Source organism: Elephas maximus, chromosome 4, assembly GCF_024166365.1.
Source record: "Elephas maximus indicus isolate mEleMax1 chromosome 4, mEleMax1 primary haplotype, whole genome shotgun sequence".
NCBI classification, from domain to species: Eukaryota; Metazoa; Chordata; class Mammalia; order Proboscidea; family Elephantidae; genus Elephas; species Elephas maximus.
In genome coordinates this window covers 160,841,573-160,857,595 of record NC_064822.1, presented here as the reverse complement: position 1 = coordinate 160,857,595, position 16,023 = coordinate 160,841,573, and the positions used below count along the sequence as shown (strand labels likewise).

The following is a 16,023-nucleotide window of genomic DNA, read 5'->3' as shown; positions in this document are numbered from 1 at the left end:
GTCTTTCTTAGTCTGGAAGCTCAGCTGAAAGCTGTCCTCCGTGGGCGACCCTGCTGGTATTTGAATACCTGTGGCATAGCTTCCAGCGTGACAACACACAAGCCCCCACAGTATGACAAACTGACAGACACGTGGGGGGTTAAAACTTTAGAATGACGATTTTTCTTAAGTGTAAGTAAATGGCATTTCCCTCATTATTAATCTCTGCAAGGAAGTTGAACTAATAATTATTGTATGATTTTCCAGAAAACATGTGCTTAAATTATCTCTGCATATGGTCCATTTTGAATAAAAGTAGAAGAGAGCCCTAAATTCTTTCCTTAACCTGGAAATCGAATCAATTCTTTCAACCAGTGTTTGTTAAGCACTAATTGTACCTCTGCTGTTTTTTTATTTCAACACTACTACAACTTTAATTTCTTTATTATCTTTGGATTAGTAACCCATTGTTGTTGAGTAGGTTCTGACTCAAGGTGGAGTAAAACTGCACCATAGGGTTTCCAACAAGCGGCTGGTGGATTCCAACTACCAGCCTTTTGGTTAGCAGCCAAATGTTTAACTACTGCACCATCAAGGCCCCTTGGACTAGTAGAATCGCTTTTAATCACTCATCCCTTCTCCAGATCTATTTGCCATTTATATGCCTCTGTATCCTTTAAATCTAGTCATGTCATTCTGTACAGAATTCTTCAGTGTCTTTTTATTGCCCATAGGCCCTAGAGGTAGGCTTACTTGATTGGGCAGGGAATTCTCAAAATCTCAGGTACTAGAGAATGGTTCTAGATGAGTAGTGAGGGAGATGGAGGGGGGTTTGTATGGGTTCCATGTGGCTACATCCCCTTGGCCCTTTGGACTCCACATTAATAGAGGAGGGTCAGAGCAGTGGCCTCCTAAAGTATCAGGTCTAGGTCTAAAGGCAAACTGCTGCTCCTGTGTTGAGAGTAAACTTTTGGTGAGGGTAAGGGTAGAAGTGGGGAGGCCATGTAGGAGGCTTTTTGTAGTAATACAGATGAGATTTGATAGTAGCTTGGACCAGTAGAGGTGGCAGTAGAGGTAATGTGAAGTAGTTGGAGTCTACACATATTTTAAAGGTAGAGCTAACAGTTTTTCCTGAAGGATTGTTGTGGAGAGTGAGAGAAAGAGAAGAGTCAAGGATGACTCCAAGGTTTTTGGCTTGAGTATACCTGGAAGGATATGGGATAATGGAGTATATTAATCACTGATGTCTCAATTTTACCATTAGCAACTATTGTTGAATTCTAGGAGTTTTAATAAAACACTGTATTCAAGCAGATTTTGGACCTCAAGAAATTTTGAGGGAAGAGAAGTAAATTTAAACCATGCAATTGAAATGTATGCACATGTGTGAGGGTTGGGACTGGTCATTCTTTAATCCATGTTCAGGAGACCTAATACCTAAAAATCAAGGATGGAGAGACTCTGAGAGCTGGGAAATTTTATTTACAAAAAGAGCTGGAAAAGAGCTGAAAATAAATTTACCTTTGCAGTTTTCCTAGAGCCCTGAAGGTGGTACCTGCATGTACCATTGAAAATCATACTGTCTTGCTGCCCTAAAAACTTAAAGCATTGGTTATGCTGCACTCAGTGTTCTCGGTGTTTTCTGACTAGGTCCCCACCTGCAACTTGAAATTTATGTTCAACTTATGTTAAATCAATGAGGTTAATGTTTTGTGGTCACTAATTTTAACTAGATTTCTGTTCACTAATTTTAAGTACTTGAAGCAGAATTCTTCCGACTAATGGATAAAGGAGTAAGTCCTGGGTCAAAATAATCTAGTTTTCTTTCTTTTTTTTTTTTTTTAAGAATAAGCTTACAATTTCAGATAATGTCCAGGCCTGCTAAAATGTAAAAGCTCATTGTGCTGCCATCTACTTCATATTCTTTTCTCTTTATTTATTTACATATCTTTTCACAATCCTGAGAATCTTTTCAAACACAAAAGCACAGTCTCTTCTGTCTTTTTCTCTTCCAAAGGCAAATTGTCAAGTCTGTCAAGTCAGAGTGTGCTATAGAGCCATGAATTAAAGTTAATTATTGATTTACTAAGGAGCCCTGGTGGCTCAGTGGCTAAAGTGCTCAGCTGCTACCCCGAAAGTTTGGCAGTTTGAACCCACCAGCCACTCCACAGGAGAAAGATGTGGCAGTCTGCTTTCGTAAAGATTTACAGCCTTGGAAACGCTATGGGGCAATTCTACTCTGTACTGTAGGGCCTCTGTGGGTCGGAATGGACTCAACAGCAGTGGGTTTGGATTTATTGGTCTACTATGAGTCAACAGCAGTGGGTTAAATGGAAAGCCAAGTTTAATGGTAATTAGAATAGTATGATTTGTTCAGATAAAGGTTTTTTTTTTATAGCTACTATTTCTTGTTTACTGTGTGTCGGATAAATATTTTGTTCTCTCAGTCCTTCCAACAATTCAAGAAGTTGGTAGGATGTTCCCTATTTTGCAGATGTGTACAGAATTTAAAATATTTGCTCAAATTATACAGCCACAGTATGTGATAGAGGTAGAGTTCAAACCTGTCTTTCCGAAACCCATGGTTTTAACCGTGGTTATGCTTTATTAACTCCAAATGGGATTTTCAGAATTTTTTTGTAAATGTTGTTATTGTTACGTGCCACTGAGTTGGTTCCAACCCATAGTGACCCCATGCACAACAGAATGAAACGCTGCCCGGTCCTGCGCCATCTGCACAATCACTATGCTCCAGCGCATTGTTGCAGCCACTGTGTCAGTCCATCTCTTTGAGGGTCTTCTTGTTTTTCACTGACCCTCTACTTTACCAAGCATGATGTCCTTCTCCAGGAACTGATCCCTCCGGATAACCTGTCCAAAGTATGTGAGACACAGTCTCACCAACCTTGCTTCTAAGGAGCATTCTGGTTTGTAATTCTTCCAAGACATTTTAAATATTAGTGAGATATATTTTGGTCTTTACGGCCCCTATTTTTAAGAAAAGGAATGTAGTTTTGCAAACTGCCCTCAGACTTTATTGGGTAAAATGGATGGATCTTTATTCTAGTACACTGAGAAGTGGTGTGTCACTACCCATTCTTCACCACTAGATGGTGGTAGAAAATTTTAAAAATGTGGAAGTCCAGAACAAGGGAAAAGTGACAATTGCTTATGGTAGTAAGACAAGCAGTCCGGAAATTGGGAGCAAAGGGAACAAATTCATCACATTATTCTTTGAGAAATAGCTTATAAAATAGAAAAATATTAGCTTCTTGTTTTCATATTATTAAAAGTTGACATTGTTCTGCTTAGTTTTCAGATGCGTTAAGTGTTGTGAACAGACACTCGTTTGGATTATGTATTTTTCATCTAAACTAACTAAATGTTAACGATGGATAAGTGCAAACACGTTGGGCAATTGCGGCTTGCTCAAGATCATTCTATACTCAACCCTCAGAAATGGCACTGTGTGGACTGCAATACAACTGAATCCATTTGGGCTTGCCTTAGCTGTTCCCACGTTGCCTGTGGAAGATACATTGAAGAGCATGCTCTCAAGCACTTTCAAGATAGCAGTCATCCTGTTGCATTGGAAGTGAATGAGATGTATGTTTTTTGTTACTTCTGTGACGATTATGTTCTTAATGATAATGCCACCGGAGACCTAAAATTACTACGAAGTACATTAAGTGCAATCAAAAGTCAGAATTATCACTGCACCACTCGTAGTGGAAGAATTTTACGGTCTGTGGGTACAAATGATGATTCTTATTTCTTATATGATGGCACCCAATCTCTGCTTCAAAGTGAAGATCAAATGTATACTGCTCTTTGGCACAGGAGAAGGATGCTAATGGGTAAAATCTTTCGAATTTGGTTTGAACAGTTACCCATTGGAAGAAAAAGACAAGAAGAACAATTTCAGGAAAAAACAGTAGCAAAAAGGGAAGTGAAGAAAAGACAGCAAGAATTAGAGCATCAAACCAAAGCAGAATTGGAAATTTTGCCTCCAAGAAAGAGTTTACGTTTGCAAGGTCTAGTTCAGTCCAGCACAGTAGAAATAATTCCTGTTCAAGTGCAGCCACAGACTCCATCATCACCAGCGAAAGATAAAGTAGAATCTACCTCAGAATTTGTAAGATATAGAAATGTCAATGACTCTTCAATTAAGCGAAGGCCGATAGTAACTCCTGGTGTAACAGGACTGAGAAATTTGGGAAATACTTGCTATATGAATTCCGTTCTTCAGGTTTTAAGTCATTTACTTATTTTTCGACAATGTTTTTTAAAGCTTGATCTGAACCAATGGCTAGCTGTGACTGCTAGTGATAAGACAAGAGCTTCTTATAAGCCTCTACCAGTCACAGATACTGTATTTCAAATAAATGAATACCAAGAGAAGGATACAGGCTCTATTTGCTTCCGACACCCAAGTTTATCATCAGGACTAAGTGGTGGAGCATCAATGAGTAGAAAGATGGAACTCATTCAGCCAAGGGAGTCAAGTTCACAGTCCATTTCTCTTTGTCATGAATTGCATACTTTGTTTCAAGTCATGTGGTCTGGAAAGTGGGCCTTGGTCTCACCATTTGCTATGCTACACTCAGTATGGAGGTTAATCCCTTCCTTTCGGGGTTATGCCCAACAAGATGCTCAGGAATTTCTCTGTGAACTTTTGGACAAAATACAACATGAACTAGAGACAACAGGTACCAGGTTACCTGCTCTTATCCCTACTTCTCAAAGAAAACTTATCAAACAGGTTCTGAATGTTGTGAATAACATTTTTCATGGACAACTTCTTAGTCAGGTATGGGGTTTTTTAAGTTTTATTTTTATCTTGGGTAATTCACAGAGTGAAGCCTTTAAAATGCATATTTTCTGTATTTCTCATACGTTAGAGCTAGTACTGTTTTCAGGTCAGAATGGATTGTTTTTATAAATGCGTGTAAAGGAGTCAGCTAATTCATTTATAATTGTTTCCTTCATTAATTATTCAAAGTTTTAGCATCCATGTATCAAAACTTTTTTGCCAGGAGGGAAGTTCTGGAAACAGGTTCCTAGGTTAGTAATATTAACATTCATTTTCTAAAGAGGGATTGAGAAGAAGATAGTTTAATCTCAGAGGAAACAGACTTGAAGACTGGAAATGGATATGGTGCACCCTTGAGTAATTTCTGGGACCAGGGAGTAGCCCTGGAAGACTTCCTATAAAGCCAAAGGGGGCAAAGTCTGAAAGCTTCAATGAGTATTGTACTTCTTGTGTTACATGCAGTTTTACTTTTCCACTATTATTTTCTGTGTCATTTCTATTTTTTCTGTGCAAAAGTTTGAAATACACTGTTATAAATAAAAATAACACTTGTAAAAGTAATACTTGTAGAAAACATATGTAATACAGAAAATTTATACAGAAGAAAAGAAAAATCATTCCTTAATCCCATAACCCCACAATTCATAGATAAAACTGTTAATATTTTGGTATTTATAAATCTCCACACAATTTGTGGGAAATATATAATTGGTCATGTTGCATTTACCTGCTTTTTTCATTTAATATTATAGGGATTTTCCATAGCATTAAAAATATTTAATGACTCCAGAACATTTCAGTGTAATCATATGTACATACCACAGTTTAACCACTCCCCTATTTTTGACTTGTAGATTGCAATTTTTTCTGTTATTATAATATCATCAATATATTTTTTTCATAATGATTTCCTTAATAGCTGAGAGGTAGAATTACTTTGTCGAAAGGTAGGGCTTTTGATACTTAGTGACAAATTTTTTTCCAGAACGCTTATTCCATTTTCTATTTCTAACAGTTTGAGAGTGGTTCTGTGCCTGTCCTCTCCTTCATGGATGAATTTTCAAATCAATAAAAATTGTTACACTGGTGTTTTTGCTTTTCTTCCCTTTAAACATATAATAAATAAACTCTTAGGAAACTCACAGTCTCAGGAGATTCAGATGGTTAGTAGAATGGCTTTTTTTTTTCTTTTTTTTTTTAAATTCAAGAAACTGTTCTCGAAAGGTCAGCCCCTAGTCCTGTCGAGTCCCCAGACTAAACAACAGGAGTGTTCTGTTCTTTGTGTCAGTTTGTAATATCTATAATCGGAATTAGAATTCACTATTTTGCTGCCTGTGCCAGATATGCAGCTTGGATGAAAGAGCTTCTTTGTAATATTTCATATTGTGTTGCATGTATGTATTCTTAGCTCTGTAGAGTTTGCCTTCAATCATGTGCAGTGTTTGTTGGCATTAAGTCCCGTTGAATACTTCACAGAAGTTACTATCTTCCCCTTTCTAGTTGCTATGTATAAGTTGTTACAACTGCCCCATTTTCTTTGTGATACCTATATTTGGATGGGGATTTTCATGTAGTGAAATTGCCTTAACTGGGAGTATGACCCTACTTAAATACAGGAACTGCTTTAATACAGAAAGGTACAAGTATTTATCTGTTATATGAGTTATCTTGTGAAATTAGTAGCTGGTAGAACTTCAAAATCTGCACAGTGAAAACATACTAATAGTGTTTTTCTTGTATCATGGTTAAGAAGGTAGATTGGGTTAAAGGTTATAGGGATTTGGGGAGAGAAAAAAAGTCAGTGAAAGATAAGGAAGAAAAAAGGACAAAGAATTTTAAGCCTAATGACTTAGACACATTAAATGCATATTCATATATGTCGTGTATATACATAATATGTATCTATTAAATGAACCCACAGTTTGAATTTTTATTTCAGAATCTAAATTCTAGATTTGACTAATGCCCTTGGAGCTTTTTGAGTTCTCAGCAGAAGCCCACCAATTCATAGTGGCTTTAGTGACAGTCTTTTGGAAGGGAAAATTACAATTTTTTAAATTCCCTGACAATAATATAAAGAGATTATTCAGAATTCTAATGGCACATTTTCAAAAGAAAAGCTTATTTAATGACAATGACCTCTTGTGAAAGAAGTAGATGTTTTGATGGAAGGATTGTAATCTGAGATACTAATATTTTTAATTGCAGGTTACATGTCTTGCATGTGATAATAAATCGAATACCATAGAACCTTTCTGGGACTTGTCATTGGAATTTCCAGAAAGATACCAGTGCAGTGGAAAAGATACTGCTTCACAGCCATGTCTGGTTACTGAAATGTTGGCCAAATTCACAGAAACTGAAGCTTTAGAAGGAAAAATCTACGTATGTGACCAGTGTAACTGTGAGTAGAGACGGTATATTCTTTATGCTTTTCCAAGATTAGTAAAGACAAACAGAGATGAGAGGAAGCTGGAAGAAATTCCTTAAGTAGCAATTATGAAAGTGAGTTTTTTTTTTAGTTCATCAAAAGAAACTGGACTAGACACTACTAGTTTATAATTGGTATTTATGAACCGTGTATTTGTTTTCTCTTATTGATCGCATTTAAATCTTTTTAGTCCTATAGTTAAGCCCTGGTGGCGTAGTGGTTAAAGCACTCGGCTGCAAACCCAGAGGTCAGTGATTTGAACCCACCAGCTGTTCTGTGGGAGAAAGGTGTGGCAGTCTGCTTCCATTAAGATTATAGCCTTGGAAACCCTGTGGGGTAGTTCTACTCTGTCCTATAGGGTTACTGTGAGTCAGAATTGACTCGCTGGCCAATGGGTTTGGTTTGGAGTTTTTTTGGTCCTATAATCAATTGTGGAGAGGAGGGACTCATAAAATAAGACGAAATTTAAGTTTAGTATGAGAGACAGAATAAAGTAGCAAAAGGAAAGTATCCCCTGTAGTGCTGAATGAAATGTTTGCTTTATGACTTTTCCTATATATCAAAACATTGTTATGTAAATAATAAGCCCCAGAAAACAAACCCATTCCCGTCAAGTCACTTCTGACTTATAGAGACCCTATAGGACAGAGTAGAACTGCCCCATAGCGTTTCTAAGGAGTGCCTGGTGGATTTGAACTGCCGACCTTTTGGTTAGTAGCCATAGCTCCTAACCACTACTCCACCAGGATTTCCATATAAATAATATATATATGTATATATATATATATACACACATACATATGTGTATATATATATACATGTATCAAAGGAGCCCTGGTAGCTCTTCGGTTAAGCACTCTACTGCTAACGAAAGGTTCGTGGTTCAAACTCACCCAGTGGCTCCAGCTCCAAGGGAGAAAAGACCTGGTGATCTGATCCTGAAGATTTCAAACCAATAAAACCAAACACATTGCCATCTAGTTAATTCTGACTCATAGTGACCCTATAAGACAGTAGAACTGCCCCATAAGGTTTTCAAGGCTGTAATCTTTACAGAAGCCAACTGTCACATCTTTCTCCCGCAGAGCAGCTGGTGTATTTGACCCTTCAGCTAGTAGCTGAGTGCTTAAGCACTGCACCACCAGGGATCTTCTCCTGTACAGATTACAGCCTAGAAAACCCAATGGGGCAGTTCCACTCTGTCACGTTGGGTTGCCGTAAGTCAAAAATTGACCCGATAGCACTCATCAGCAACATGCATGTATCATAAAAAAAAAAAAAGTATATGGTGGGCTGCTTCTGTGGAAACTGGCTTCGTAAAAACAAGGATTTATTTAAAAAAAAAAAAAATCTACTGGGTATCTCGTCTGTATTAGTCATTGTTCTAGTTACTATGGACAGAGATAAGACAATGTCCCTGCTTTCAAAGTGCTCAACATTCCTCATGATGGAAACAGATGGACAGTTAGGATCCACTGCGTTAAGTGCTCTGATAGAGGTGAGCGTGGGGAAACAAACCTCGGGAATGAAAATATGCATTTCAAAGAGAAGCATTTTCCTCCAGGGAAATAGTGTATAAAACCACATCAGATCTCCTGTCCCTTTATGTCCTCCATCAATGTGCACATATTTTACTGTTTATCTTATGTATATTTTCAGGTATTCTCCCTAATTTCCATGTCTCAAAAAATGATTCTGAGGTTTTAGATACTAAATTTTTAAGGTACTACAAAAACTTTGGATGTTCCAACATTGAAAAAATGTCACATCAATCGATAGTTTTCTAGAACAACTTATACAAACGTTTTTTCCTGCATGTGGTCTAGTATGAACTTGATTATAAATAGCGTAAGGTTTATAAGGTGTTAGTGAAAAAACAAAAAATGTGTCAAATTTACTATCGCAAAGTATTTTTTTTTCTTGGACAAAAATATGAATGTCTTAGATGCGTTCCTCACGAAATTTGGGAGTAGAAAGATATTATGAATGCAGAATATGGTTTTATAACAAGTTTGTCTGCATCTACTGGGGCTACCAAATACAGGCCTGATGGAGCTGCTTTAATACAGAAGGAAAACGTTGAAAATTTTAAGTCAAGGAGTTGACATCCCTTGTCTAGTGTACTTAGATTATGTTCCAGGAGGCAATCCAGATGTAGGTGCAGGACATTTAGCAGCAGATGGATGCCTGCACCTCAGGGACATATATCTAGAGTAGAGGCTTCTAGGAAGACAGCCTCATTGTGGACCAATTCTACCTCATCTATGATAAGCAGCTGCTGCTATGGCTGGAGTCAGACCAGGTATACAAGTTTGAAGGAGCAGCTCCTGGACATCAAGAGCAAATTTTGGTAGTTAATGGCCCAGCTATAAGCTGTAGAACATAATTCGTAAGTGGACCTCCAGAGAAGCAGAGGGGACAACAGGAAGAGTGCCAGAGTTAAACAGTCTAAGATCTGATGCTGAAAGAGCGAAAGCAAGACACTTGAGTGAGGGAGGTCTTGATTACAGAGAGGGCAAAGGTTTGCCCTCTTGGGCTGTTGGCTGGGGCTGGGAAGTAAGGACCCATGCCTCTTCAGATCCTGATTAGCCTCAATATATTAACTGACCACAAACTTTTTTTTAACTGAGAGGTTTGTAAGAGGATATTTAAAATATGTTAAGTAGAGTTTAAAATAACCTTTTCCTATTCATTGGTACAACCCAAATCCATTTTTAATATTATGCTATTCATCTTGATGCATGATTTACAGAATTGCTCTTACATCATGTACTTATCTGCATACCTCAACTAGATCATAAGTTTCTTGAGGGTAAAGCCTGTATCTACTTCCAGCATAGTACAATGGCTGTAACAGAATAGATGTTACGAATTAAAAAGTTGCCCAACTTTTCTTTGTATCCTCAAATTTGATCTGTCTTTGACATTACAGCAAAGCACAGAAAGTTTTCCTCAAAACCAGTTGTACTCACAGAGGCCCAGAAACAACTTATGATATGCCACCTACCTCGGGTTCTCAGACTACACCTCAAACGATTCAGGTAAATAATATTAACAGTTGCCTACCAACTAGTTACTTCTAACTTAATCATTCCTTGTATTTGCAGGGCTTCAAAATTGACGTGTATCTACTTTTTTTTTTAATGAAAAAAGAAATTCTGGTCATTATCTTTAGCCTTGACCAGCAGATACCATATTTAGTAACAATCCTTCTGATGGGCTGGGCGTCCCTTGTAGAATCCATTGGAGACTCACCACATTTTGGTCTGCTACATAGTATTTTTTTCTTTGTAAATTTAAAACTGTTTATGATGTCTAACCAGCTTATTTTAGGTGTAAAAAAATTTTTTTTCTTAGTTTATAACTTAGAGTATTTGGCCCAATTGCATTGTCCTTGAAAAATATTTGATCAAAGGTATAGCAATTCAATTTGAAGTAATTAAAAAAGACCCACTCTAGTCTTCTGAAATATATCTACTCAGGTGACTTAATTGGAAAAAAGTGTATGGTTTCATAGTATGTGTTAGCCATGTTTACCTGAGAGGCTTATTGTTTGATTAAGATGTTGATCTTAATGAGACCCACTGAGGAAGTTACTTAATGTGCTATCATTTGAAAACTATTGAGGCCATATTTCTTACATTAGGGTTGTTAGTTTTTTTTTTTTTTTTTTCCTGATTTAAGAGGTACATTTTACATATGATTAGATTCATCAATTTTCAGTGTAGTTGTTTGCCACACTCTCTCCTAATTTCACCACCAGGTAACCACCAATCTTCTTTTGTCTGAATGGATTTACCAATTCTAGATATTTTATGGAGTTCCTGGGTGGCACTAACAGTTAATTGCTAAACTAGTAACTGAAAGGCTGGCAGTTCCAGTCCATCCAGAGGCACCTCAGAAGAAAGGCCTGGTGATCTGTTTCTGAACTATTATAGCCATTGCGGAGCACAGTCTATTCTGACACACATGGGGTAACCTTGAGTCAGAAAAGAAAGACTCAACAGTAACTGGTTTTGTTTTATTTTTTAAAGATGTAAGTAGAATCATACAATATTTGGCCTTTCATGTGTGGCTTATTTCATTTAGCATAATGATTTCAAGGTTCATCCATGAACCTTGGCGATATGTATCAGGACTTCATTTCCCTTTATAGCTGAATAATACTCCACTATTTTTTTTTTATATGTATACACCACATTTTGTTTATTCATTTATCTATTGATGGGTATGTGGATAATTTCCATCTTTGGGCTGTTGTAATACTGCATTGTACTTTAGTGTACATGTGTCTGTTTGAATCATTGCTTTCAGTTCTTTGGGGTGTATACCTAGAAGTAGAACTGCTGGGTCATATAGAGTTGCTATAAATTGGAATTGACTGGACAGCAACGGGTTTGGTTTGGTTCATGGTATTTCTATGTTTAACTTTCTTAGGAACTGCCAAATTGTTTTTCACAGAGACTCCATTCCCAATAGCAGTGTACAAGTGTTCCAATTTCTCCACATCCTCTACAACACTTATTTTTTTTATAATAGCCATCCTACTAAAGTGTAAAGTGTTATCTCATTGCAGTTTTGATCTACATTTCACTGTTCTGATATTGAACACCTTTTCATGTGCTGGTTGGCCATTTGTATTTCTTCTTTGGAGAAATGTTTATTCAAGTCTGTCTTAGTTATCTAGTGCCGCTGTAACAGAAATACCACAAGTGGACGGCTTTAACAAACAAATTTATTCTCCCACAGACTAGGAGGCTAGAAGTCCAATTCAGGGGGCCAGCTCTAGAGGAAGGCCTTTTTTCTCTGTAGGCTCTGAGGAAAGATCCTTGTCATCATTCTTCCCCTAGTCTAGGAGCTTCTCAGCAAAGGACCCCAGGTCCAAGGGATACGTGCTCCTGGCTCTTCTTGTTTGGTGGTAATGTGGTCCCTCTGTGTCTCTGCTCCATTCTCGCTTTTATACCTCAAGAGATCGACTCAAGATACAACCTAATCTTGTAGATTAAGTCCTGCCGTGTTAACGTAACCACCTCTAATCCTGCCTCATTAACATCATAGAGGTAGGATTTACAACATATAGGAAAATCACATCAGATCACAGAATGGTGGATAATCACACAATACTGAGAATCATGGCCTAGCCAAGTTGACACATTTTGGGGGGGACACAATTCTGTCCATAACGACTCCCTTATTCACATTTTAATTGGGTTATTAGCCTTTTTGCTGTTGAGTTTTAGGAGTTCTTTATATATTCTAGATGTTAAACCCATCTCTGATATGTGGTTTCCAAATATTTCCGCCCATTCTATAGGTGGTCTTTTTACTTTCTTAATAATGTCCTTTGGTGCACAAAAGTTTTTAATTTTGATGAAATCTAGTTTACCTATTATTTCTCTTGCTTTTGGTGTCTTATCTAAAAATCTGTTGCTTAAAAGAAGGTCCAGAAGCTTTTATCCCTATGTTTTAAGAGTTTTATGGTTTTAGCTCTTATATTTAGGTCATTGATCCATTTTGAGTTAATTTTTATATATGGTTTGAGGTATGGGCCTATGCTCATTTTTTTGCGTGTGGAAATCCAGTTGGTTCAGCACCATTTGTTGAAGAGACTGTTCTTTTCCCCATTGAATAGATTTGGCACTCATGTCAAAAATTGCTTGGTATTAGATATATGGGTTTATTTCAAGATTCTCAATTCCATTTATCAGTAAAAACCAGTTGTCAAGTTGATTCTGACTCATAGTAATCCCATATATGTCAGAACAGAACGGTGCTCCATAGGGTTTTCAATGGCTGATTTTTCAGAAATAGATTGCCAGGGCTTTCTTCCAAGGTGCCTCAGCGTGGATGCAAACCTCCCACCCAGCCTTTCAGTTAGCAGCTGAATATGTTAACTGTATGCATCACCCAGGGACTCCCCATTGTTTCCATATGTCTATCCTGTTTTTATTACTATAGTTTTGCAGTGCATTTTGAAATCAGGATATGTGAGTCCCCCACTTTGTTCTTACTTTTCATGATTTCAAGTAGCTGCACACATGTAGAAAAATGATTTCAGTAAAAATGGAGAAAAAGCATCCAACAAAATAATAAATTTAGAAGTAGTGTATTTTATACAGAGCAGGTAATAGAGAAAAGAATGAATTCTAATAGAAATTCAAGTCTCAATATACTTAGCGACATAAACAGGAAAAAAATTTAGTATAAAAAAAGTTCATCTTCATCCTGTGAAAAAATCACTATATTTGCAGGCAAATAAATCTTAACCTAAAGCATTAATAAAACATTAACTCCTGAAGTTCATATGGTTCACTCTTACCAGCATTCAGAGGTTTTGAGACTAACTCATTATTTAAAACTCCACTCTGCAACCCTAATTATCATGTCTCTCACAGGTCCCCCTAAAGTTAAACTTAACCTAATATTATATATGTCATCTATCTCTGTTGAGTCATGGGTTACACTAGGAATAAATTTAATTCCAAAATATTAGAGAAACAATCCATGCTTTACTATTCATCAGTTTTGTGGTCTTGGACTTGTGATAGATGTTAAGAAAACTTCTGACAGGATATGAACATTTTATATTTTCAGTGACATTTTTGTGTTGTTTGGCCTCCTACCAGAGGTTGGAGGGAGGACGATTGCCGTGGGATAGCTTCTTTAATGTTGTCATCTTGTGGTTCACTACTTTGAATGCAAATGGCAGACCTCTTTGTAAACATTTCCTTAATCTTTCTCATGTATGTGTTTATGTATATGTGTATACTTTTACATATAAATTTTTATTAAATAATATATTTTTAAAGTATAAAATAAAGCAAGATAAGCTATATACAACATTCAGGATAGTGAGTACCTCTGGGAAAAAGGTAGAATGGAATTAGGGAGGGGCCCCCAGGAGCCTTTGAAGAAGTATAAGACAGGGAACATTTCTAATAACATAGGAGTTCCTATGTGTGTCTTCCAGTCGTTTTGAATTTGGGTATAGTATTCTTCTTCTTTATCTTTTTCTTGTATTTCTATCCTTCAGCATAAAAAATTGGGTACCCAACTTACCAATCAATAAGAGAATGAGTAAATATTTTCCATTTAGATGGCTTACAAGTGTTTCAGTTAATATAATTTAAGGTTAGAATTTGATTTAAAGAAAAATAGAGATATATGTAAAGTGAAATGATAGAAACTTCTCATGTTAAGCAATTTTATTATTTTATGGCTTGATCTATTTTTACTAAAGTTATAGGCCCACTGGATGCAGGAATTTTTAATGCACTTAATGGAGGGGGTGGCATTGGAATGACTTCTAGTTCAGCAGATAACAATTTACAAGTCTCACCTTTAGTTCCTTACCATTTTACATCTTAAACCATTTTCACATTTTTTCCTCCATAAACCAGTCCATATTCCGCTCCCTTTTCTACTTGTCTGAACCTCATGTTCTAATACTTTTTATAGTATCATATTTTCATCTATGTCTTTTGCCTCTGAACTCTTGTCTCTTGAAAGAACTAGCATATATTACTTCCCCTGTAGCACCAGTTCATCGTATGTATTTGATAAAAACACTGCTTGCCATGCATAGACCCATTAATGGGAAACATGAACTAGTGGATTGAGAAAAATGCTAGTACATTATTTGTCACTAATAGGTGTTGTACTGACTTACACACAGGGAAGGGTCACAGTTGCTATTTTTTCCTGGTTTGACGAGCTCTGAAGTGTTCTGAGGAATAGGAGGTGACCTGTTTCTTTGCTCCATACCTGGTCAATAAAGGTCCAGATTATGTCTCCCAAGAACAAATTCTACCTTCTGGGATACCCTCCTCATGCTGTGGCAAAACCAGAAACAAATAGAAAAACAAACTCTTTGCCCTTGAGTCAATTCCTACTCATAGTGACCCTACAGAACAGAGTAGAACTGCCCCATCGAGTTTCCAAGGAACTTCTGGTGGATTCATACTGCCGACCTTTTGGTTAGTAGCCAAGCTCTAGAAATTAAAATCCTTCTGGTACCTTCACCATCTGTTAGAAGGGAGAAAGTGCCCACAGGATCATAATTTTCTTTTCTAAAAGTTAATTTTTTTCCTGTTATCATCTAACTACAGAAGCCAAATATTTAAAACCTCACTGGACCTGTTCATAAAAAAAGCCTAAATTCCTCCATTATAGCCAACATCAGTATTGAAAGGATTTTATATTTACATTATTTGTATACTTTGTGTTCTATACTCTGGGACCTTCAATTACTAGGAGTCTGTCTAAACCTAGTACATGATAATTTTCCCTTGATTTTGTTGATAATTTTACCCTGGTTTGTTCACAGGTGGTCAGGACGTAATAACCGAGAAAAGATTGGTGTTCATGTTGGCTTTGAGGAAATCTTAAACATGGAGCCCTATTGCTGCAGGGAGTCCCTGAAATCCCTCAGACCAGAATCCTTTATCTATGACTTATCTGCTGTAGTAATGCACCATGGCAAAGGATTTGGCTCAGGACACTACACTGCCTACTGCTACAATTCTGAAGGAGGTATAGACTGGAAAAATTATTTCCTCTTCGTTTAGACTTGGAAGCTGGCATCTAGTCTTTAGTGATTTCTAAAATGGCCACTAAATTATCCACTTGACCACCTTCTGGATTCTTTCTAGAATGTCTGCTTCTGTAATGTTGTTCATAAAAAAACAGGATTTGTGCAAACTGTGGGTTTTGACTATGTAAGGGCTATGAAACAAAAAAAAACCAAACCCATTGCTGTCGAGTCTATTCTGACTCATAAGGGATAGGATAATAAGGCTAA

At 37.0% G+C, this 16,023-nt stretch overlaps 1 protein-coding gene across 2 annotated transcripts in view; it reads left to right on the top strand.

Annotated features, from left to right (window-relative positions):
- USP44 (ubiquitin specific peptidase 44) overlaps positions 1 to 16,023 on the top strand; it is a 29,787-nt gene that overhangs the window by 12,555 nt on the left and 1,209 nt on the right. Inside the window, exons 2-5 of one of the 2 annotated variants that reach the window (XM_049884093.1) lie at positions 3,292 to 4,789; positions 7,001 to 7,196; positions 10,156 to 10,264; positions 15,550 to 15,755. In XM_049884093.1, coding sequence (XP_049740050.1) covers positions 3,362 to 4,789; positions 7,001 to 7,196; positions 10,156 to 10,264; positions 15,550 to 15,755 — 1,939 coding nt within the window. In that variant the 5' untranslated portion in view covers positions 3,292 to 3,361. Of the gene's footprint in view, positions 1 to 2,448; positions 4,790 to 7,000; positions 7,197 to 10,155; positions 10,265 to 15,549; positions 15,756 to 16,023 lie in introns of those variants that run through there. The other variant, XM_049884092.1, reaches the window with a different exon arrangement.